The sequence below is a fragment of the Stenella coeruleoalba genome (genome assembly GCF_951394435.1).
Source record: "Stenella coeruleoalba genome assembly, chromosome: 18".
In the NCBI taxonomy this organism is placed as follows: domain Eukaryota; kingdom Metazoa; phylum Chordata; class Mammalia; order Artiodactyla; family Delphinidae; genus Stenella; species Stenella coeruleoalba.
Window position 1 is genome coordinate 49,955,824 of NC_137164.1, and position 23,266 is coordinate 49,979,089.

Genomic DNA, 23,266 nt, shown 5'->3' on the forward strand with positions numbered 1-23,266 from the left:
CGTTTCAGCAGCACTGACCTGGCCACCCTCTACTGCCATACCTTCCCCTGGGGGCTGGAACACAGAACAGGGAAGTGCAACCACTTCAGAGAGCCACCAAATACAATTTCTGCTTGCCTGACTGGGCCTGCAGCCCCCTTCTCCTGGGACTTACTTAGAGGAAGCCAGGATCAAGGCTCCACTGCTCACCCCACTCCCTCTCCACTGGTACTCCCAATCAAAGAACCTCAAAATTAAACTGATGTGGATGGGGTTATGTGAATTGGGGTGGGGGTGGGGGGAATGAAGGGGAGAAATCACTGTGCTTCGTTCAGCCTGATGTGAAAGGACAGTTGGTGTTTTCCTGCAGTGTATCTTTTCTTACTGTTTCTTTAACAAATGGGATGAGAGGGAAAAAAAAAAACCACACACACACATAGCTGAAATGGATGGAGTATAAGGTTATGAGGCAGAAAGTAGTGGGAAATGAGTTTGGAGATGAATATACAAAAGAGATAATTAATGTCTTTTGATACCATTACACTTCACTGTAGAGGCGATGAGAAGTCCATGAAATGTTTTCAGTTAGTCAACAGGCACATATTAACTACTGACCAATTTCAGGCACCATGCAAGGTTCTAGGAACACTTGGATAAACAAGACCCCATCTCTGATTCAAGAAGCTCACAGTCTAATGGTTGAGGGAAAGTTTACATAAAACTCAAGAAGAAATTATGACGGTGTGCTATGACAAAACTTAGCACACTGGAGGGGCAGCTGGCAAAACTTGAGGGTGGGAAAGTATGGAGTTACTTTCAGAAAGTTACTGGTGATACATTTCAAGAACCTAAAAATTATTATTATCCTTTGGCCCAGTAATTATGCAAACAGAAATCTGTCCTAAGGAAAACTGAAATATTTTTTAAAAGATTTCAGCTCAAAGGTGTTATTATAACCTTATTAATTGTAATGAAAAATTAAAACAATCCAAAAAGAAGAACAGTTAATAAAAAACTATGGTATATTTTCTCACTGGAATAATATTCAGCCATTAAAACAAGATTTATAAAGAAAAAGTACTTCTGTGCTATTTAAATTAGCAAGCACATAACATCGCTCACCGTTTTGCAAAAATTAAAAATAATACCTAATAAAGGTGGTGCTACAGGAAAACACCACTCTCATACGTTAGTCTTAGGAAGATAAATTCCTATAACATGCTTTAAAAATTTGAAATATCTGTTAAAATTTAAAACATACACACTCTCTGGCCCAAATATGCTATTTCTGGGAAGCTCTATTATATAAACAAAAATTCCACTACATATGGCTACAAGTTTAAGAATATATTATTATAGCAAAATCCACAAAACCCTGAAAATAACCTTAATGACCATCAACAAAATAATGGCTGAAAAAACTGTGGTACAGACATATTATGAAATGTTATGTAGCTATTAAATAGAATGTGATAAATCCATATTCACTAGTATGTGTTCATGTTGTACTGTAAAATGGGAAAAAGGTGTTGCAAACAACTGTATATTTAATACAATATCCCTTCTGTAAATAAACATATGCCTACACGCTCACATATGTATAGATGTCTGCACATGATTATATTTTAATGGAGTAAGATACAGAAATATACCTGTTAGACTAAACCTCATTTGCTTGGTAAAAGAGAATGGAAGGGCAAGGAAAAAACTGCTAGAAAAATTTTAAAAACGTACATAACATAACATTAAGCAAATATATGAAATATAAGATTCAGTCAGTGAGGGACTTCCTAGTGGAGCAGTGGTCAAGTATCCGACTGCCAATACGGGGACATCGGTTTGAGCCCTGGTCCAAGAAGATCCCACATGCCGCGGAGCAACTAAGCCCGTGCACCACAACTACTGAGCCTGTGCTCTAGAGCCCGCGAGTCACAACTACTGAAGCCGCGCGCCTAGAGGCCGTGCTCCAAACAAGAGAAGCGAAGTCACCATAATGAGAAGCCTACACATTGCAACAAAGAATAGCTCCCACTCGCCGCAACTAGCGAAAGCCTGCATGCAGCAATGAAGACCCAACACAGCCAATAAATAAATAAATAAATAAACTTATATATTAAAAAAAAGATTCAGTCAGTGATATAACTGGAAATGTATAAAACTCAATTAGAAGATACCGATGAAATAAATAAAAGTAATAATTTAATTAAAGGATAGGCTTGTGGAAAACACCTTTAACCTAAATTCCTGTATTAGTTCAATATGGTATTGCAATAAGGCACAAAAAACTTACGATATAATTATTAAGGGGAAAAAACAGTACACCGATATATATCACAGTATGAAATGATGTAAAATGTCTAAACAAAAAAGTATGCATGGAAAACCTTTAAGAAAGTATACCAAAATTCTATAGTGGTTATCTTTGGATGAGAATTACATTGATATTTTTTCTTACTTATGTTTTCCATGTGCTTCATATAATATTTTAATTTAAAAGGAGACTTTAAGGTAGTATTGGAAGATCAGCTACTACTGGATTTGACATGTCAAATCAAGAAAATGGTTTCCGAGGCTTAAAAATCAATCACTTTGAAACTGGAGAGACTATAATAAACTTGTTTTTACATTCTAATTTGTGACTATGGGAAACTGATTTGTTTCTATCAAAATAGAATCATTTTATTCTACAGAAGATGTAGGGGGTTTTATTAATAATAATCAAAATTTTGTGATGAGCATCCCAATGTTGCGAGAAAAGCAATCAAGTAGAGGCCAGAGCTGGAAAAGAATCAAATCCAAAGAGAAGAGAAGTTTACTAAACAGCCCACCGCCACGCCACCACTAGCATCCTCATCATCACCATCACCATCATCACCATTTACCCAGGGGTTAGTATAGGTCAGGCATTTGCATGCAAGTCACTTAATCCTCATCCCTACTTAACGTAGGTACAGTTGTAATCTTCATTTTAAAGGTAGGGAAACTGAGGTTCAGAGTGGTTATGCTCCAAGTAAAACTTAAGAAGCCAGGATATGAACAAAAGTCTAACTTCAGAACCCACATATTCAACCACCACGCTATATAGCTATGCTAACTATATAACTTATTATCCAAATGAGACTCTCTACCGAGAGCAAAAGAGGGCACTGTAAGAAATACGTCCGAACAGTAGGCGTAAAATGGGACTGTCCCAGGCAAACCAGGACGTAACTCACCCCATCGACAGCTCACAATCATGGAATTTTGATTTGACATTTAGGGGAAAAAGAAAGAAGGAAAAATAGGCAACATTATTTGAGCTTAGTTTTCCTTAAAACAGAGCGCTGAGAAGGAATATAAAGATAAGAACATTGATACAACCACAGAAGGAATATAAAGATAAGAACACTGATACAATCACCCAGGTGTTCTGATGACTTAAAGAGTTCTACTTAAAAATCCCACTGAACAAGCACTCCACTTGTAAAGTTAATACAAGTCTCAGAGAACTTATATATCAATCAACTGTCTAATCTAAAAAACAAACTAAATATGATCACAAACACCACTGAAATAAAATCTGTAAATGAATACTATTGGTACCTAAGAATATATATGTAAGAAAAGTATTATCTGGAAGACTAATAACATAAAAAAATTAAAGTTCCGACTTTATCAAAAAGTAGTAACCACACTACTTTCAGGGGTTTCAACAGCAACAGAAGAATTTGTGTCATAAACAGCAGCTGAACTATATCAATAGGCCTGAGGTTGATGAGCAAGGCTTTTGCTACACGAGCTAGGTCCTAAAATTTTGATCAACTTTAAAACAAATAACACAAACTTGGTAAATAGGATGATAGATAAATCAAGTAAAATAATTTAACTTAATCTAATACTGAAAGGCTGAAATTTCAACACAGGTAAAGTCAATTACCAATAAGCATAATTACCAACAGAGTGCTAACTGTTAGTTATCTAAAAAACACCAAGCAGAAGCCAAGGGGGGTGGGGGGGGTGTGTGGAGAAAAGACAAGTATGTATGTGTGGCAGTTGGAACACTAAAAATTTGACATTCCTGTTCCTCATGAGGACAAAACGAGACTAACAATCCTCGCTAGCATGGTGCCAAACAAGAGCCCTAGAACACTGTGCATGTGACTCAAATCTGTATTGAGGACCCTCAGGCAGAAATGCTGAAGCACGAGGCCCAGGTGACTCTGATGTAGAAGGCCCATGTAACAAACTTAGAACATCACTGCCCTAGAGCAGCGGTTCTCACACTTCAGCACCCTCAGAATCGCTGGGAAAGCTTGTTAAAGCACAGATACAATAATAATTTCCATAAATATTTAAATAATGGAGTTTTTTAAACTCTTAAAGGGTTAGAGTTTATGTTTTAAAGGTCTATGATACATTTTAAAATAAAAGTCAAAAGAATATTCTGCTATCACAAAGTTTTGTTGAATAACCAGTGCATCATCAATGTTCTTTTACTTCTGATATACAGAAATATATACTATACCTAGAGAAGAATAGCTTTTTATAGAGGGGGAGAAAAAAATAAGATACATAGCGTTAGGCAAGTAATTAAATGTCATCACAAGGATTTGCTATACTTTGGTTGAAACGTAGGAAATTGCTGTTTTTTGTAGGTCATTTCATATGATTCAACCTAGTATTTCAAAAAAAAAAAAAAACAGGTAGTAAAAGTATCACTAGTAATTAACCTTAAGCAAATCATACTATTAATACAAAAGGAATTATCACTTAATTACCATGTGTCATAAAGACCCAGAACTTAAATTTTACCCTATTCTCTACATAACATTTAATATGCAATTTTCTCATACATTTATACAATATAAATAAGAGTAGATACATTAATCTCATTACAATATCATTTAAAGGCAATGATTTTATGTAAACAAAGCCAAACTAACAGCAAATATTCACTGTATCAATTCCTCAACATTGCTTATTAGACACTATAAAGAACAATCTTCAAGCTCTAAGCAGATGTCTTATGACCTAAGTTTAATAAAAACAGAATTACCATGTGTGCTATATATTTTATATTCAATACTTACTCCATTTTATATTAAAAAAAGGAATGCCTAAAAAGGTCTGTAATGATGGTTAAATGAGTAATAGGTTTTATTTCCTGTATCAAATACCACGCCATTTTAATAAGTATTAAAATATACAATATCACTAAATATTTTGAATCAAAATTTTGCCTAGCAGAGGAATAAAATTACAGACCTTTGTAACGATCTGTCTTAATCTACAAAGAAAAGATTCTATTGGGCAAGAATAACTTTAGTAATACTTATATTTATCTCTGCTTGTTGGATATATACTAAAAGACTTACTATAATCACTGTTAAATGTAGTTTTTAGGCTGAGAAATGGTCATAAACAATGAGGAAAAGATAGATAATAAATCTATCTTTGCAATTAAAACCTGCAGACCCTCCAATTTACCCTTCTTGTACATAACCAGAATAAGCTTTTTCCGGAAAGATACATAAAAGCATAATTATGCACTAAATTGGAAGGAAGAGCAGTGAGACTATGCCCAAATGATAATAATTGTAAATGAGTAAGAAATCAGAACTTAAAATACTAAACTAATTTGGTGTTCAGAGTTAAGTAGATGAGTCAAAATATGGGTGAAGGACAGTTCTTCGAATTTGTATTTTTTTAAAGATTGCCATTGCTAACAGTTTTTGATGCTTGGCATATGGCGCAATTCTTAATATGGTTGACCTATGCCATAAACACACTACCGAATTAAATGTATGTTATTATTAGCACAATTGTAATACCCTGAATATTTTCATAATACTTTCATGAGTTACTAGAATGTTACTAATTTTAATTTCTTACCAAATCAGCCTATTCTGTAAACTTTTAACTGGTCTCAGTATAGGGTAAGAAAATGTATTTTCATATACATTTTCTCTGCAGCTACATCTTACCTCTTCCTTCATCTAATCTGTGTCTCCTGATTACACGCTGCCGTTTTTCTTCTTGTCGTAACTGAAGGTGTTCTTCAATGTTAACCCCGGGTACTGGGACAGCTAGATGATTGACAGTCAGTCAGTCAATTAGTTTTATAATAGATATGACAGAACTATATGAAATTCAAGAAAGTAAAAGCTAGCAAAAATACTGTCTAAAACACAAATGATTTTTACCACAAGGATCTTAGCAAAAAAGAGAAAAAGCATCTCATCCCTTAATCAATGACACACTGTCAGTTACCAAACACAGAGTACTGCATAATCAACTATTATCTTAATTTTATAACACATATCTAAAAGGAGTTATTTAGACTATCAGAAATACTACCTAACAGAAGGTCTAAAGGTATCATCTCCTTCACTGCATCAAGAATCCCTCTTTGTCTTGCCTCTTGACCATCCAATTCTCTTGCACAAGCCTTGCAACATCCACATACAGCACAGCCAGATTCTCCAGAACCACAACCACAGATCCTAAAAATAAACAAATAAATTATTAACTGAAATCCTTCTCTTTCCTTAAAACTCCGTAACATCTTTTCCGCACTTTTAAGATTAACTTAAATGAATCAGCAATGAAATCACCCCTTCAGATCAGGATTTGTCAATTTTAAAGAAAAGGTATGAAGAGATGAATAATTAAAAGGTATGAAGAGATATTACACACTCCTGATAGGTATAATTGGTATATTTCTACAGAAAAGACAAATGGATTCTGCTATCTTCAAAGCCATTATTAATAACGTCTTTAAAAAGGTTTCACAATTAGCGAGGCACCAGCAGCTTTAGTATTAAGAGGTTAGCAAACAAACAACATGGCTATCTCCCAGATAAGGGAGATGTGGGCAGCCTTCAATGAGTGAGCCCAGCTTGCCAGCTTCATGAATTCTGTCTCCTTACCCCTCCCTCTCCTTTACACGCCATCATCTCCCATTCTCTTTCACTGCATCCAATTACTTGTTATTTTTCCTCTTCTTTGTCCTTTTCCTATCATTTGTGAACTAAGCATATGGCCTTTGATTATAACATAAAAGAAAACAAGAACACTCCCAGAAGCTGGCTAGAGGGTCGGTGAACACTAATTTCTTAGTCACATATCCTGCCGAAGTCCCAGCTTTAAAGTTATTTGGTTGGATCAGTCCTGAAAAACTTGTGACAGCCTCACTGAGCCTCTCCCTGGTTATCCAGATTTGTGGAGACACAAGAGAAAGGATCTACCTGGCAACAGTTTTGAAACACATAGCTAGGTGCCCTGTGAAACTCCTGGCTTTCAAAAGCCAGTATTAGTGACAATTTGGAAGATCACTTACTACAACAGTAACAAACTGATAAAAATAATAGGCCCTAATAACTTGGCCGTGGGCACTATTTTAAAAATAATGTTTAATTCTAAATTTATTCTAAGATATGTAGTCACAGTTTTATGATATTTAAGTCATCTGTAATAGTGCTTAGTGTCCTCCATATTTATTCCTAAGTTGACTTTATTTGTGTGTTTATTTCTGCTTCACTAATAAAGAAATTACTGTACTTGGTTAGATTCTATCCATTTAAATCTGTAAATAATTATTGGAAACTGATAGTATATCTCTGGGGAAAAAAGAAGAAGAAAAATTAACTTCAGATAGGACCAAAGACTTTAGAAATTCACTCATGACATTTAACAATGGCTTAGGTTCAGAGATTGGGAACACTTAATTTTAAATGGAAATAGCTTGGGAAAGATCCAAAAAGATAAATTTCAACTCCAATGTTGTTTTTAAAAAAAATCACAGAATCTTTCTTTAATCCAAATTAAACTTTAAAATAAACAAGTTAGGGGCTTAAATACACTAAACAGAGCCAAGTATATAGCTTTCTAGAAGAAATACTATCCTTTGATAAAGAGAGCCAAAATATTTTTTAACAGACTAAAAATGCAAAGAAAATTTATTGTTAAAAAATCATAATATTCCACAGCCTAAAAGAAAAGGCCTATTATATATGATCTATTTAACTATGTTAGGTCAAGTATAAACCCAGAAATATACTCATAGGAAATCCAGACATTATTTGGGAAGAAGCACCTGAATACTAACGAGGTGTCAAATAGGGAAGCCAGAGAGGAGGAGGTGGCTGTTCTCACTCAGGCTTTTTTTCACAATATTCCCCCTACTTCCCAAAGTCGGCTAATTATCATAAATAATCTGATCTTACAAAGATCAGATCTATCATAATACAAAGATGTATGATAATTAATTTGATCTCCCAAAGGTTACCCCATTATATTATATTAGCTATAAACGGCAACACAAAAATAGGACTTGAAATTCTCTCCAAGATTCTAGGGGAAAACCTGCATTCTGATTCTGCCAAACTCACATATTAACTTTAAAGTGATAACAACATAGAACCCTGGGGGAAAAAAAGTAGTCCAACAAGAATGAAAAGGGTAATTATAACAGGAATAACGCAACTTTAGAAGTGACAGCTCCTCAAACTCCTAAAATTGCGAATAATTTATCAATTCAAAAGAAAATTATATACCCCTAATTGAGTATTCTATATGATTTTGATAATTCCACACCGAAAAAATTCATGTTCAACACAAATAAATAGATCTTTGGCATTAAAGCAGTCTTACGAAAAGACTACAAATGAAGGCACAGACCCAAGCATTAAGGAAATTTATGACCTGTTTTAAAATAATGGCTTAAGTCAGACAGAGACAAATATCATATGATATCGCTTATATGTAGAATCTAAAAAAAGGCTACAAATGATTTTATCTACAAAATATCAATAAAAATAGAGTTAAGATGTAGAAACTAAACTTATGGATACTGGGGGGTAACAAGGGGAGGAGGGATAAATTGGAAGATTGGGATTGACATACACACACTACTGTATATAAAACAGATAACTAATAAGGACCTACTGTATAGCACAGGGAACTCTACTCAATAGTCTGTAATGGCCTATATGGGAAAAGAATCTAAAAAAGAGTGGATATATGTGTATGTATAACTGACTCACTTTGTTATTACCTGAAACTAACACAACATTGTAAATCAACTATATCCCAACAAAATTCAAAACAAAAACAGAATCTGAATAAATGGAAAGACACATCCTGTTACTGAGTGGGAATATTTAATACCATAAAAATCAATTCTTCTAAAACTAACAGATAAATTAAATGCAATTTCAATTTATGTTTTTTTAATTAAATACTAAGAATAGTCCCCCAAACAACTAAAAAAGACAGACACTGAGAGTAGCTAACCTTACCAAATGTTAAAATACCATACAAAACATAAACCACATAATATTAGCATAAGACTAGATCACTAGGTCAGGGAAATAATGGAAGGCCCAGAAAATAGATTCTGATATATAAGGGAATATAATAAATGATAAACCTGGTAGCCATTTCACACGTAATGACTGTACAACTGGCTACTGGTAAGAAAATACAGTTAGATGTCTAGCCCACATCAGAACAATAATCATCCATTGGCTTTAAAATTTATTAATGTAAAAAGAAATAAAACAGTCTTTTTGAAGAATATTTAAGATATCATATAATCATCTAGAAACTGAGACCTTTCTAGTCTAGATAGAAAATTCAAAAATTTCAAAGAAATACGTATTTGCTTCTTAAAAATGTTAAGTGCTTTTGCGTAACAGAATATAACCTAATTTAGTTATATGATCATAAGTAAATTGGGAAACACTATTTGTAGAGAAGACAGAAAACAGTTAATATGAAGAATATTCAGAGAACATCTTTCAGTTTTTAAGGATAAAAACAATACAGGCAAAGGTTTTTAAGAGAAAACTCACAGAAGAGTATATTTAAATATCCAGGAAAAATGTGAGTCATGGAAATATATATGAAAATAATGATGAGATATCACTTCACATTCACTGAATTGACAGAAATTAAAGAATTATATGATCTGCTGCTGGAAGTATTTCAAAAGAAACTGCCTTTTACTGCTGTTAGTGAAAACAGAAACCCTTCATTTTTTAAAAACATTAACCACCATAAACAAAACAAACAAAAACAAAACCCAATAGTTTTTAAACAAGCAGTAACAGTCCTGGAAATACACTCCATAGAAATAGATTCACCAACACATAAAAACACAATATATGTACAAGTACATTTTTTTGTGAAATAAAAATTTAAGTAATAAAATGAACTGAGGAACTTGAGGAAAAAATTTAAAATAAGAGAGAACTTCAAGATGTCAGAGGAGTAAGACATGGAGATCACCTTCCTCCCCACAAAAACATCAGAAATACATCTACATGTGGAACAACTCCTACACAACACCTACTGAATGCTGGCAGAAGACCTCAAACCTCCCAAAAGGCAAGAAACCCCCTGCGTACCTGGATAGGGCAAAAGAAAAAGAAAAAACAGAGACAAAAGAATAGGGATGGGACCTGCACCAGTGGGAGGGAGCTGTGAAGGAGGAAAGGTTCCCACACACTAGGAAGCCCCTTCGTGGGCAGAGACTGCGGGTGGCGGAGGGGGGAGGCTTCGGAGCCGTGGAGGGGGGTAAGCTTCGGAGCCACGGAGCAGAGCACAGTAACAGGGGTGTGGAGGGCAAAGCGGAGAGATTCCCGCACAGAGGATCGGTGTCAAGCAGCACTCACCGAGAGGCTTGTCTGCTCACCCGGGCCTGGGCTGGGAGCTGAGGCTTGGACTTCGGAGGTTGGATCCCAGGGAGAGGACTGGGGTTGGCAGCGTGAACACAGCCTGAAGGGGGGTTAGTGCACCACGGCTAGCCGGGAGGGAGCCCGGGAAAAAGTCTGGAGCTGCCGAAGAGGCAAGAAACCATTGTTTTGGGGTGCGCGAGGAGAGGGCATTCAGAGAACCACCTAAACAAGCTCCAGAGATGGGCGCGAGGCGCGGCTATCAGCGCGGACACCACAGACAGGCATGAAAAGCTAAGGCTGCTGCTGCAGCCACCAAGAAACCTGTGTGCGAGCACAGGTCAATGTCCACACCTCTCCTCCAGGGAGACTGTGCAGCCCGCCACTGCCAGGGTCCCGTGATCCAGGAACAACTTCCCCGGGAGAACGCACAGCGCGCCTCAGGCTGGTGAAACTTCACGCCAGCCTCTGCCACTGCAGGCTCGCCCCACATCCATACCCCTCCCTCCCCCCGGCCTGAGTGAGCCAGAGCCCCCTAATCAGCTGCTCCTTTAACGCTGTCCTGTCTGAGCAAAGAACAGTGGCCCTCAGGCGACCTACACGCAGAGGCGGGGCCAAATCCAAAGCTGAAACCCTGGAGCTGCAGGAACAAGGAAGAGAAAGGGAAATCTCTCCCAACAGCCTCAGGAGCAGCGGATGAAATCTCCACAATCAACTTGACATATGTACCCTGCCATCTGTGGAATACCTGAATAGACAATGAATCATTCCAAAACTGAGGCAGTGGACTTTGGGAGAAACGATATATATATATTTTTTCCTTTTTCTCTTTTTGTGAGTGTGTATCCTTAGGCTTCTTTGTGTGACTTTGTGCATATAGCTTTGCTTTTACCATTTGTCCTAGGGTTCTGTCTGTCCTGTTTCTTTGTTTTTAGCATAGTTTTTAGCACTTGTTATCATTGGTGGATTTGTTTTTCAGTTTGGCTGCTCTCTTCTTTTTCTTTTTGATTTTTTTATTACTTTTTAATTTTTTTATTTTTAATAATTATTTTTTTATTTTTTATTTTAACAACTTTATTTTACTTTATTATCATTATCTTTTCTTTCTTTCTTTCTTTTCTTCTCCCTTTTCTTCTGAGCCATATGGCTAACAGGGCCTTGGTGCTCTGCCCAGGTCTTAGGCCTGTGCATCTCAGTTGGGAGAGCCGAGTTCAGAACACTGGTCCACCAGAGACCGCCCAGCTCCACATAATATCATTCAGCCAAAGCTCTCCCAGAGATCTCCGTCTCAACGCTAAACCCAGCTCCACTCAACGGCCAGCAAGCTACAGTGCTGGACACCCTATGCCAAACAACTAGCAAGACTGAAACACAAACCCACCCATTACTACACAGGCTGCCTAAAATCATAATAACGTCACAGACATCCCAAAACACATGACCAGACGTGGCCCTGCCTACCAGAAAGACAAGATCCAGCCTCAACCGCCAGAACACAGGCACTAGTCCCTTCCACCAGGAAGCCTACAAAACCCACTTAACCAACCTTACCCACCGGGGGCAGACACCAAAAACAACGGGAACTACGAACGTGCAGCCTGAGAAAAGGAGACCCCAAACACAGTAAGTTAGCAAAGTGAGAAGACACAGAAACACAAAGCAGATGAAGAAGCAAGGTAAAAACCCACCAGACCTAACAAATGAAGAGGAAATAGGCAGGCTTCCTGAAAAAGAATTCTGAGTAATGATAGTAAAGATGATCCAAAATCTTGGAAATAGAATGGAGAAAACAGAAGAAACGTTTAACAAGGACCTAGAAGAACTAAAGTGCAAACAAACAATGATGAGTAACACAATAAATGAAACTAAAAGTTCTCTAGAATGAATCAATAGCAGAATAACTGAGGCACAAGAATGGATAAGTGACCTGGAAGATAAAATAGTGGAAATAACAACTGCAGAGCAGAGTAAAGAAAAAAGATTGAAAAGAATTGAGGACAGTCTTAGAGACCTCTGGGACAACATTAAACCCACCAACATTTGAATTATGGGGGTCTCAGAATAAGAAGAGAAAAAGAGAGGGACTGAGAAAATATTTGAAGAGATTATAGTTGAAAACTTCCCTAATATGGAAAAGGAAATAGTTACTCAAGTCCAGGAAGCACAGAGAGTCCCATACAGGATAAATCCATGGAGAAACACATCAAGACACACATTAATCAAACTATCAAAAAGTAAATACAAAGAAAAAGTATTAAAAGCAGCAAGGGAAAAACAACAAATAACATACAATGGAATCCCCATAAAGTTAACAGCTGATCTTTCAGTAGAAACTCTGCAAGCCAGAAAGGAGTGGCAGGACATATTTAAAGTGACAAAAGGGAAAAACCTATAACCAAGATTACTCTTCTCAGCTAGGATCTCATTCAGATTCAACAGAGAAATTAACATCTTTACAGACAAGCAAAAGCTAAGAGAATTCAGCACCACCAAACCAGCTTTACAACAAATGCTAACGGAACTTCTCTAGGCATGAAACACAAGAGAAGGAAAAGACCTACAATAACAAACCCAAAACAATTAAGAAAATCGTAATAGAAACATACATATTGACAATAACCTTAAATGTAAATGGATTAAATGCCCCAACGAAAAGACATAGACTGGATGAATGGATACAAAAACAAGACTCATATATATGCTGTCTACAAGAGACCCACTTCAGACCTAGGGACATATACAGACTGAAAGTGAGAAGATGGAAAAAGATACTCTCCATGCAAATGGAAACCAAAAGAAAGCTGGAGTAGCAATTCTCATATCAGACAAAATAGACTTTAAAATAAAGACTACTATAAGAGACAAAGAAGGACACTACAGAATGATCAAGGGATCAATCGTAAATATTTATGCACCCAACACAGGAGCACCTCAATACATAAGGCAAATGCTAACAGCCATAAAAGGGGAAATCGACAGTAACACATTCATAGGAGGGGACTTTAACACCCCCCTTTCACCAATGGAGAGATCATCCAAAATAAAAATAAATAAGGAAACACAACCTTTAAATGATACATTAAACAAGAAGGACTTAATATATATTTATAGGACATTCCATCCAAAAACAACAGAATACACTTTCTTCTCAAGTGCTCATGGAACATTCTCCAGGATAGATCATAGCGTGGGTCACAAATCAAGCCTTGGTAAATTTAAGAAAATTGAAATCGCATCAACTATCTTTTCTGAACACAATGTTATGAGACTAGATATCAATCACAGGAAAAAATCTGAAATAATACCAACACATGGAGGCTAAACAATACACTACTTAATAACCAAGAGATTACTGAAGAAATCAAAAAATACCTAGAAATAAATGACAATGAAAACACAACGACCCAAGACCTATGGGATGCAGCAAAAGCAGTTCTAAGAGGGAAGCTTATAGCAATACAATCCTACCTCAAGAAACAAGAAACATCCCACATAAACAACCTAACCTTACACCTAAAGCAATTAGAGAAAGAAGAACAAAAAAACCCCCAAAGTTAGCAGAAGGAAAGAAATCTTAAAGATCAGATTAGAAATGAAGGAAACGATAGCAAAGATCAAAAAAACTAATAGTTGGTTCTTTGAGAAGATAAACAAAATTGATACATCATTAGCCAGACTCATCAACAAAAAAAGGGAGAAGACTCAAATCAATAGAATTAGAAATGAAAAAGGAGAAGTAACAACTGACACTGCAGAAATACAAAAGATCATGAGAGATTACTACAAGCACCTTTATGTCAATAAAATGGACAACTTGGAAGAAATGGACAAATTCTTAGAAAAACACAATATTCTGAGACTGAACCAGGAAGAAATAGAAAACACAAACAGACAATCACAAGCACTGAAATTGAGACTCTGATTAAAAATCTTCCAACAAACAAAAGCCCAGGACCAGATGGCTTCACAGGTGGATTCTATCAAACATTTAGAGAAGAGCTAACAGCTATCCTTCTCAAGCTCTTCCAAAATATAGCAAAGGGAGGAACACTCCCAAACTCATTCTGCAAGGCCACCATCACCCTGATACCAAAACCAAAGATGTCACAAAGGAAGAAAACTACAGCCCAATATCACTGATGAACATAGATGCAAAAATCCTCAGCAAAATACTAGCAAACAGAATCCAACAGCACATTAAAAGCATCACACACCATGATCAAGTGGGGTTTACGCCAGGAATGCAAGGATTCTTCAATATACGCAAATCAATCAATGTGATACACCATATATAACAAATTGAAGGATAAAAACCATATGATCATTTCAATAGATGCAGAAAAAGCTTTTGACAAAATTCAACACCCGTTTATGATAAAAACCCTCCAGAAAGTAGGCATAGAAGGAACTTACCGCAACATAATAAAGGCCATATATGACAAACCCACAGACAACATCATTCTCAATGGTGAAAAACTGAGACCATTTCCACTAAGATCAGGAACAAGACAAGGTTGCCCACTCTCACCACTCTTATTCAACATAGTTTTGGAAGTTTTAGCCACAGCAATCAGAGAAGAAAAAGAAATAAAAGGAATCCAAAATGGAAAAGAAGAAGTAAAGCCGTCACTGTTTGCAGATGACATGACACTATTCATAGAGAATCCTAAAGACGCTACCAGAAAACTACTAGAGCTAATCAATGAATTTGATAAAGTAGCAGGATATGAGTTATTTGCAGTGAGGTGGATGGACCTAGAGTCTGTCATACAGAGTGAAGTCAGAAAGAGAAAAACAAATACAATATGCTAACACATATATATGGAATCTAAAAAAAAAAAAAAATGGTTCTAATGAACCTAGGGGCAGGACAGGAATAATGCTGCAGATGTAGAGAATGGACTTGAGGATATGGGGAGGGGGAAGGGTAAGCTGGGACAAAGTGAGAGAGTAGCACTGACATATATATACTACCAAACGTAAAATAGTGGGAAGCAGCCGCATAGGACAGGGAGATCAGCTTGGTGCTTTGTGACCACCTAGAGGGGTGGGATGGGGGGTTGGGATAGGGAGGGTGGGAGGCAGACATAAGAGGGAGGAGATATGGGGATTTATGTATATGTATAGCTGATTCACTTTGTTATAAAGCAGAAACTAATACATGATTTTAAAGCAATTATACTCCAATAAAGATGTTAAAAAATAAATAAAGTAAAATAAAGTAAAAGGTTTAAAGAAATCAAATGAAAGAAAAGCACAATAAAATAACACTGAAGTAAATTATAGTAGAATTATAAGAATTATAATTACATGCCAGTGTGCCTTTAAGAACAACACAACAGAATGAACTCTAGAATAACTTTGAAAAGGAATGTGTTTTGCGTAATTTCTACTATTATTTTATCCTGAGTCTTAATCATTCTCTTACCCTCCAGGGACTCTGTCCGGACGTCCACTGCTGACACAGCTGGCTCCATAACCGGTACAGTCTCCACACACGGTGCACACCATGCACTGCTCCAGCTTCCACTTATGCATGCCTGGAGGACACATCATGGACTTCTCGTCTTTATCATCTAGCTCTTCTTCCAGGTCCTCATCCATTGCTGTTGCCATATTTTCAACTCCAAACCCTATTTGAAAGATCAGTTTATAATTTTCATCTAGATTATTCCCATGTCTAAAAAACTGGTAATTTTATTTCCCAATTTAAAAAATGTAGAACACATACTAATCCCAATGGATATACACAGGAATGATAAAATATTAGAGGAACAAAAATAAAATTTAATTTAGGGACCACTAATAAATGCTCTCTCCATTTCCTTTCTGCCAAAAGATATATCTAGGGCTTCCCTGGTGGCGCAGTGGTTGAGAGTCCACCTGCCGATGCAGGGGACGCGGGTTCGTGCCCCGGTCCGGGAAGATCCCACATGCCGCGGAGCAGCTGGGCCCGTGAGCCATGGCTGCTGAGCCTACGCGTCCGGAGCCTGTGCTCCACAACGGGAGAGGCCACAACAGTGAGAGGCCCGCGTACCGCAAAAAAAAAAAAAAAAAAAAAAAAAAGAGGCAGTGATGGCAGGAGTATCTCGTAGCTGTTACTTTCTGTCACTCGTACGTCTAATTTTTTCTGATTTTAGTCCCTACTTTCCATCCTCACCGCAAATACTTTTGTTCAACAGACCAAAGAAAGTCTCCTAACCACATTCTAAAAGCCAAGAGTTCGTCCACTCTAGAACATCCTCTCATTGTTGGAAATTAGCTTTTTTTTTTTAATAAATTTATTTAATTTATTATTTATTTTTGGCTGCGTTGGGTCTTCATTGCTGCATGCAGGATTTCTCTAGTTGCGGTGAGCAGAGGCTACTCTTTGTGGCAGTGTGCGGGCTTCTCATTGTGGTGGCTTCTCTTGTTGCAGAGCACAGGCTCTAGAGCGCAGGCTCAGTAGTTGTGCGCACAGGCTTAGTTGCTCCGTGGAATGTGGGAGCTTCCTGGACCAGGACTTGAACCCATGTCCCCTGCATTGGCAGCTGGATTCTTAACCACTGCGCCACCAGGGAAGCCCGGAAATCAGCTTCTTAAAATATGTATTTGATCCTATGACTTCACAATTTACAAACCTCCCATGACTTTCAAAGGTCTTCAAAAGAACAAAACTTCTTAGCAAGATACAGTCAGTCACAACATGGCTCCCGATTTTCTCCAACCTCATTTCCTCCATGCAAACTGTATTCCAGCTGAACCTAAATTCCCTCTGCTTTACAAACATCCTGTGTCCTTTCACATGCTCAGGGCCTTTGCTCATTCCTGCTCCACCTGTATCTCTCTGCCTCATTCATCGGATGCCTCTTCCTATCTCATCTACCAGAGAAACTCCTTTTCAGCCTTCAAAAACTCAACTTGGAGGTCATTTCCTATGAAAGCACTTACAGTTTTTTCCAGGGTAAGTGATTATCTCTTCAAAGCCTGTTTATACCTCAATTACAACTTATTTAATTGTGTTATAATTCACTCAACTATTTTTTTTTGATTGAACACCAACTATGCCCCAGGCATTCCTTCATGTCAGAGTCAGCAAACTTTTTTGTAAAGGGCTAGATTGTAAATAATTTAGGCTTTGGGGGCCACATAAGTCTATGTCACATTTTTAAAAAAATAACCCTTTATAAATATAATATACATTCTTAGCTTGAAGGGCCATAAAGAAACAGGCCACAGAGAAGATAAGGCATCAGATTATGGTTTGCAGATCTCTGCTCTAGGCACTGAGGACTATGATAATGAGCAATTATAAAGCTTGCAAGCTAGTAAGAAAAATTGACATTAATCAAATAACCATACTGCAAGGTATAAACATACAACTGTGACAGAATTATGAAGAACATATAGTGCTACAAGTCCATGAAATGAAAAAGCAAATCTGTGGGAATCAAGTAATTATTTTTTATGTTTGTCTTTCATAGCAGACCTAGATCCTCAAAGACAAGGTTCTATCTTACTCACTTCTTCACTTATTCTTAGTCAACCTTATTCTCTGACCACTTACACTTATAACAGACTCAGTACAAATGAACTCATAGGAGACATAATCTTTTTTATTTTTGCCAATTCTAATCTGTGGACAGGTTGAGAAATTAGATGACCAAGTATTGGATAACTATGTCAAGAGTTAGAATAAAGAAATCCTTAAGAAGGCATAAGTCATATTTTTAACAACAACAATAGCTAAACTACATCGAGCATTTACTTGTAACTGGCTCTATATGTATTACTCATTTAATCATCCCAACAGTACTATAACTATCATGCTAAATTAATCTCTAAATTCAAAGCAATCCCAATCACAGTGACAAGTAAAAAAACTGATTCTAATTCACATGGAAAATAAAGGCCCCAACCTGACTACATAAAGCAAAAATTTGTAAGGAAAGACAATGAAGAACTTGTCAAAATTTTTAAATTATATATAACAAATGAAACCATAAATAAATGTAAAAGATAAGCCACAGGTTGGTCAAAGATATTTGCAAGGCATACAACACAATATACAAAAAATTCCTACAAATCAATAGAAAAAAAGGCAAGCAAACAAGAAAAGTTTGAAGAGAATCTAACTCACTATTAATAGTTGAGGGAATGCAAATTACAAGAGAGACTCAGTAATTCTACTCCTAGTTAAATACCCCAAAAAAGGGCACTCATATTTTCACCAACATTTACTAGAATGTTCAGAGCAACACTAACACAAGCCAAACTAGAAACTACCCCAATGTCCATAATACTAGAAAAGATTTTAAAACTGTGGTATATTCACACAATTTAATACTATACAACGATGAGAATGAACAATATATAACTAGCTGGCAACAATACGGATCAATCTCATAAAGCTGAATGAAAAGAAACTGGACACGAAAGAACTCATACTACATGATTCCATTTACATAAAGTACAAATGTATGCAAAACTAATTTATAGTGTTAAGTGGAGAGGTAGATAGTAACTGGAGAGGCACGTAAGTGGGGGCTTCCTGGGATGCTGGTAATATTCCTGATCTTGGTGCTGATTACATGAATGTGTTGTTCATTTTGTGACAATTCATCAAGGTGTGCACTTACGCTATGTGTACTTTTCTGCATGTATGTTATACTTCAATATAACAAAAAATTACAATAAAAAACCATGTCATAGCCATCAAAATGACAAAAATCAGTCTGTCAATACTATTAGTGTGATATGGAAAATCAGACTTTCCTTCTAAGAATATCCATTGGCACAACCTCTTTCAAGAAAAATCTAGCAAAGCTGAAATCTACAACACTAGAGAAAAGTCTCACACACTTCTGCCAGGAAACATGAATAAAGGAGGTTTTAAAATTATTTATAATAGTGAAAAACTGGAAATAACTCATCTATCAGCAGGAGAATGGATAAACTGTGATATGTTAGTCGCACGGTTTATTACACAGCAGTTAACATGAGTCATCTAGATTTATATGTACCAGTGTCACTATATTCCAAACACAATGGTGAGATTAAAAAAAAAGTTTACAGAAAAATATAAATAGATTAGCACTTATAAAAATCATCTTTTATGTGTAAAGTATGAGCATATAATATACAAAATATATAAAAACAAGTACAAATACAGGAACATGACCGAAAGGATATTAATCAAAATCATGATCATGACTAATTCTGGAGCGAGATGGAGTACAATAATAAGTCTTAGAAGGGGAACGTGGGCCACTTGAATCTTATCTATATATTTTTTTACTGAAAAATGGTAAGACATAGTGGTAGATACACAATTTTTTTACACTGCAATATTATTTTCTGTACTTTTCCTGTTTTCTTTTTAAAAACATCTTTTAAAAAATCCTTTATTTCTTTGCAACTCTGCAATCTGTATTCATTATGTGTCTTACGGCTACCAGTTTGCTTTCTAATGCATTACTTACTAACAGAGTGGGTGTGATTTATAAGTAAAAACAACTTTTAACAATTTCATTTTGGTTATTACAAAATTTAACTTAAGAATCCAGAACATAGGTGTAAACATAGTTTCAGGATAATAAAGAACAGTTTTATTCAGTTCAGAACTCTTATAAAATATAATTTAATCTATATTTATACTATATATAGAAAACTAAGCTGCTTCTCTCCTTTATGCCTAGTAGGTGTTATCCAAATCCATGGCTCATGAGTTCAGCAAGAAGAAAAAAAATTTCCATTTTGGAGTGATTCATTTCATTTTGTTCTTCCCTCTTCTTTAAAATCAATATGCTCTAATAGACTTGCTCTTTTAAAAATTAAAGTATTTTAAATACACACAAATATAAATAAGGTGAAGAAAAAAATAGAGGGCTCCTGATATCCAGATGAGCCTGCCATCAAGAAGTCCCCCAAAAGACTAAACTTGTTTTTGTTAATTTATACAAATATTAATCCTCAAACCCATTCATGCTTTAAACACAGTTTAGTGCTTAATTCTAGTAATATGTCTCTATTTCCTATTCTCCAGCCATACAAAATTAAAAAGAGAAAACCTGAAACTGGAGTGAAGGGTATAGGACAACACTGATAGCAGCTAGAAGTAAAACCTGAGAGTAAGAATGAGGTAGACACAACTATAACCAAAAAACAAACAAACAAACAAAAAACCCACAACAAACATGGCAAAGGATTAACCCCTCTCATCCTTCTTCAACAGCCTGAGTGTTGGGGCAAAGGATACAGTATATAAGGTGCACCTACAATTTCACTCTTGATAAAAGGTCAAGTATTCTTACAGATCACTCTTAGCTGTCAAGAACTGATTAAATTACAGGTAGTACATGCTGTTAAACAGGAAGATAATATTTGCAGATAGACTGCTGCCAAAAATTGTTATAACTGAAACATGGGGTATAAAAGGACCGAATAACAAAGAGTTTCAAAAATGCACTTTTCTGAGATAATTCAACCACTAAAGATGCTAAATCAAAGAAGTGCTATTACATTTCATATAAAATTAAGAAAAAAATACAAGTAAGCAAGCTCATTGGCTCAGAAATTAGAAGTCTAAAGTATATTGATTATTCCAGTGAGTGACAGACTGACAAATAAATAAGAAATTTAGTAGTTTTCATAATTTTTAAGTATGAAATCAAAAAGCCACTTGTTTTTTAAAGAGTAAGATTCTTCACCATGGTGTTCTGAAAAACTATTGAAAAAAACAACACAAAATTTAATATCCACACATTAAACACCTACCTTTCCCACCTTGGTTCATGGCACCAGTGTCTCGTCCACATTGTCCTTTATTATTCACACCAAATGTCCAAACTTCTCCATTCTTCATTAAAACACAAGTATGAGCTTTGCCCATAGCTACCTGAGTTACAAAATGGCCCTTCAAATCTGTTACCAAACCTACAGGAAAGATACAAACTTGGTAAGAAACAACAAAAGAAGCCTTTCTGGGCCTACTAAATCATCAGTAACGTAAAAGGACCACTTCAACGCAGAACTTTTCATTTCTGGGATAAAATAATCCACCAAAATGGGAAATAGTAGCCAAAAGATGGGCAGGGTATCAGTAAATTAATTTTATAATTTTTTAATAAAGCTTCAAAATCTTAAAATGTTATCATCTAGACTTGGGACAAATCTTTACTCTGGCATTTAGCTCAAGCCTGCTTCTCCTGAACGCTTGCTCTAAGTGGCAGCACCTCTCAACAATTCTCAGAAGGGTCACTAGATTTCAAACTTTCCTGACCCAAGAACAAAGGAACCTTTGAATCATGTACTTTACTTGCTTTGACCTGCCTCAGCAAAACAGAGTAAAATACTCACCAGAGTATTCTGAAATAACATTGTTTTTGTAGAAACCTGCGAGATTTTCCAAAGCAGTATTTTTCGATCATTTTTAATCTACAATGCTTTCTTCCACAATCCAACGTACAGGTAGTTCCTAAATTTCACTTATTCACATATTGCATTCATTATAGTTGCCATATCCAAGTGCCACTCATATTATCTTAATATTTTTTGCGTCAATTTTAAATTTGACTAAAGCATTTTAACTTATTCAGTAGTAATAACAGTAAAAATCAAAGATTGTTGAGTATTTATAACATACACTAAAATATAAACATTTTTAAAAAGTTGAAGTATTTGTTTTATTTAAATCACAAATAATATAATTCTCATACCACACTTTGGCAAAACTATTCTATATTACTAGTTCAGATACCACTTCCTTAAGGTGACCTTCCCTTTCACCCTATACTAACTTAAGTCTTTTGGTTAAGCATACCTCAAAAACTCCCCTTGTTAGTACTTAGCATACTTGAAAAAGATATGTATATACAGAAATAGTATTTACTATTATTAACAGTATTAGCTGACATGTCTTGAGCCCTTACATGTGCCAGGCTCTGTTCTAAGCATTTAATAAGCATTATCTCCTATAACCTTGTAAGAACCATAGGAAGCATTATCATTAGCTCCCTTTTACGGGTGGAAAAAAAAATGAAAAGTTAAGAAAAGCTCTGAAAAGTTACGTAATTTAAGCTAGTTAGCCAAATAAAAAGTGGCCATGCCAGGGTCTGAGTCTATATCCATAACCATTAGACCACAGATCTCTAACACTTAAGTTCTGTAATGTCCAACTGTCTCTCAGAGCCTCAAAGGGAAAGGGATCATGTCTAGTCTGGTCCACCAATCCCTGACATATTGTTAGTTCTCAATAACTATATGCTGAATAAATGCACAAGTTTCCATAAGCCTTAGCCAAGAGGATTTTAGCAAGCAATAGTTACATTGAATATTATTTTTAAACTATACATGAGCCCACCTCCAAATTTTGATTCACTCTGACAGGTGAGGCCAATTGAGACTCTAGATATTACCACATTAAACCATCTCATGAGTCACCTGAGCACAGTTCAAATTAATAATGGACAGTTATAAACGTTTGATATATGTCATTTCCCCCGCATGAGACAATCACCTAAGCCTCTAATCAGAAACTTCGTTAATTCTGAATTCCTTTTTACAGAGAAATTTATAGGCTTTTACATATTTACTTCATACAAAATCCTTCCAAGTGCATTGCCACAATCATTATACTCATTTCTAAATGCTAG

The 23,266-nt window shown here is 36.0% G+C and overlaps 1 protein-coding gene across 18 annotated transcripts in view; it reads right to left on the minus strand.

Moving 5' to 3' along the window:
* The window catches only part of MYCBP2 (MYC binding protein 2), a 271,692-nt gene that overhangs the window by 177,740 nt on the left and 70,686 nt on the right, over positions 1-23,266 (minus strand). For 16 of the 18 annotated variants that reach the window (XM_079903236.1, XM_079903224.1, XM_079903221.1 and 13 more), the window contains exons 14-17: positions 21,390-21,548; positions 16,063-16,267; positions 6,316-6,461; positions 5,943-6,044 (exon numbers count right to left, since the gene is read on the minus strand). In XM_079903236.1, the coding sequence (XP_079759362.1) occupies positions 5,943-6,044; positions 6,316-6,461; positions 16,063-16,267; positions 21,390-21,548 (612 nt within the window). Of the gene's footprint in view, positions 1-5,942; positions 6,045-6,315; positions 6,462-16,062; positions 16,268-21,389; positions 21,549-23,266 lie in introns of those variants that run through there. The other 2 variants (XM_079903225.1, XM_079903226.1) reach the window with 2 other exon arrangements.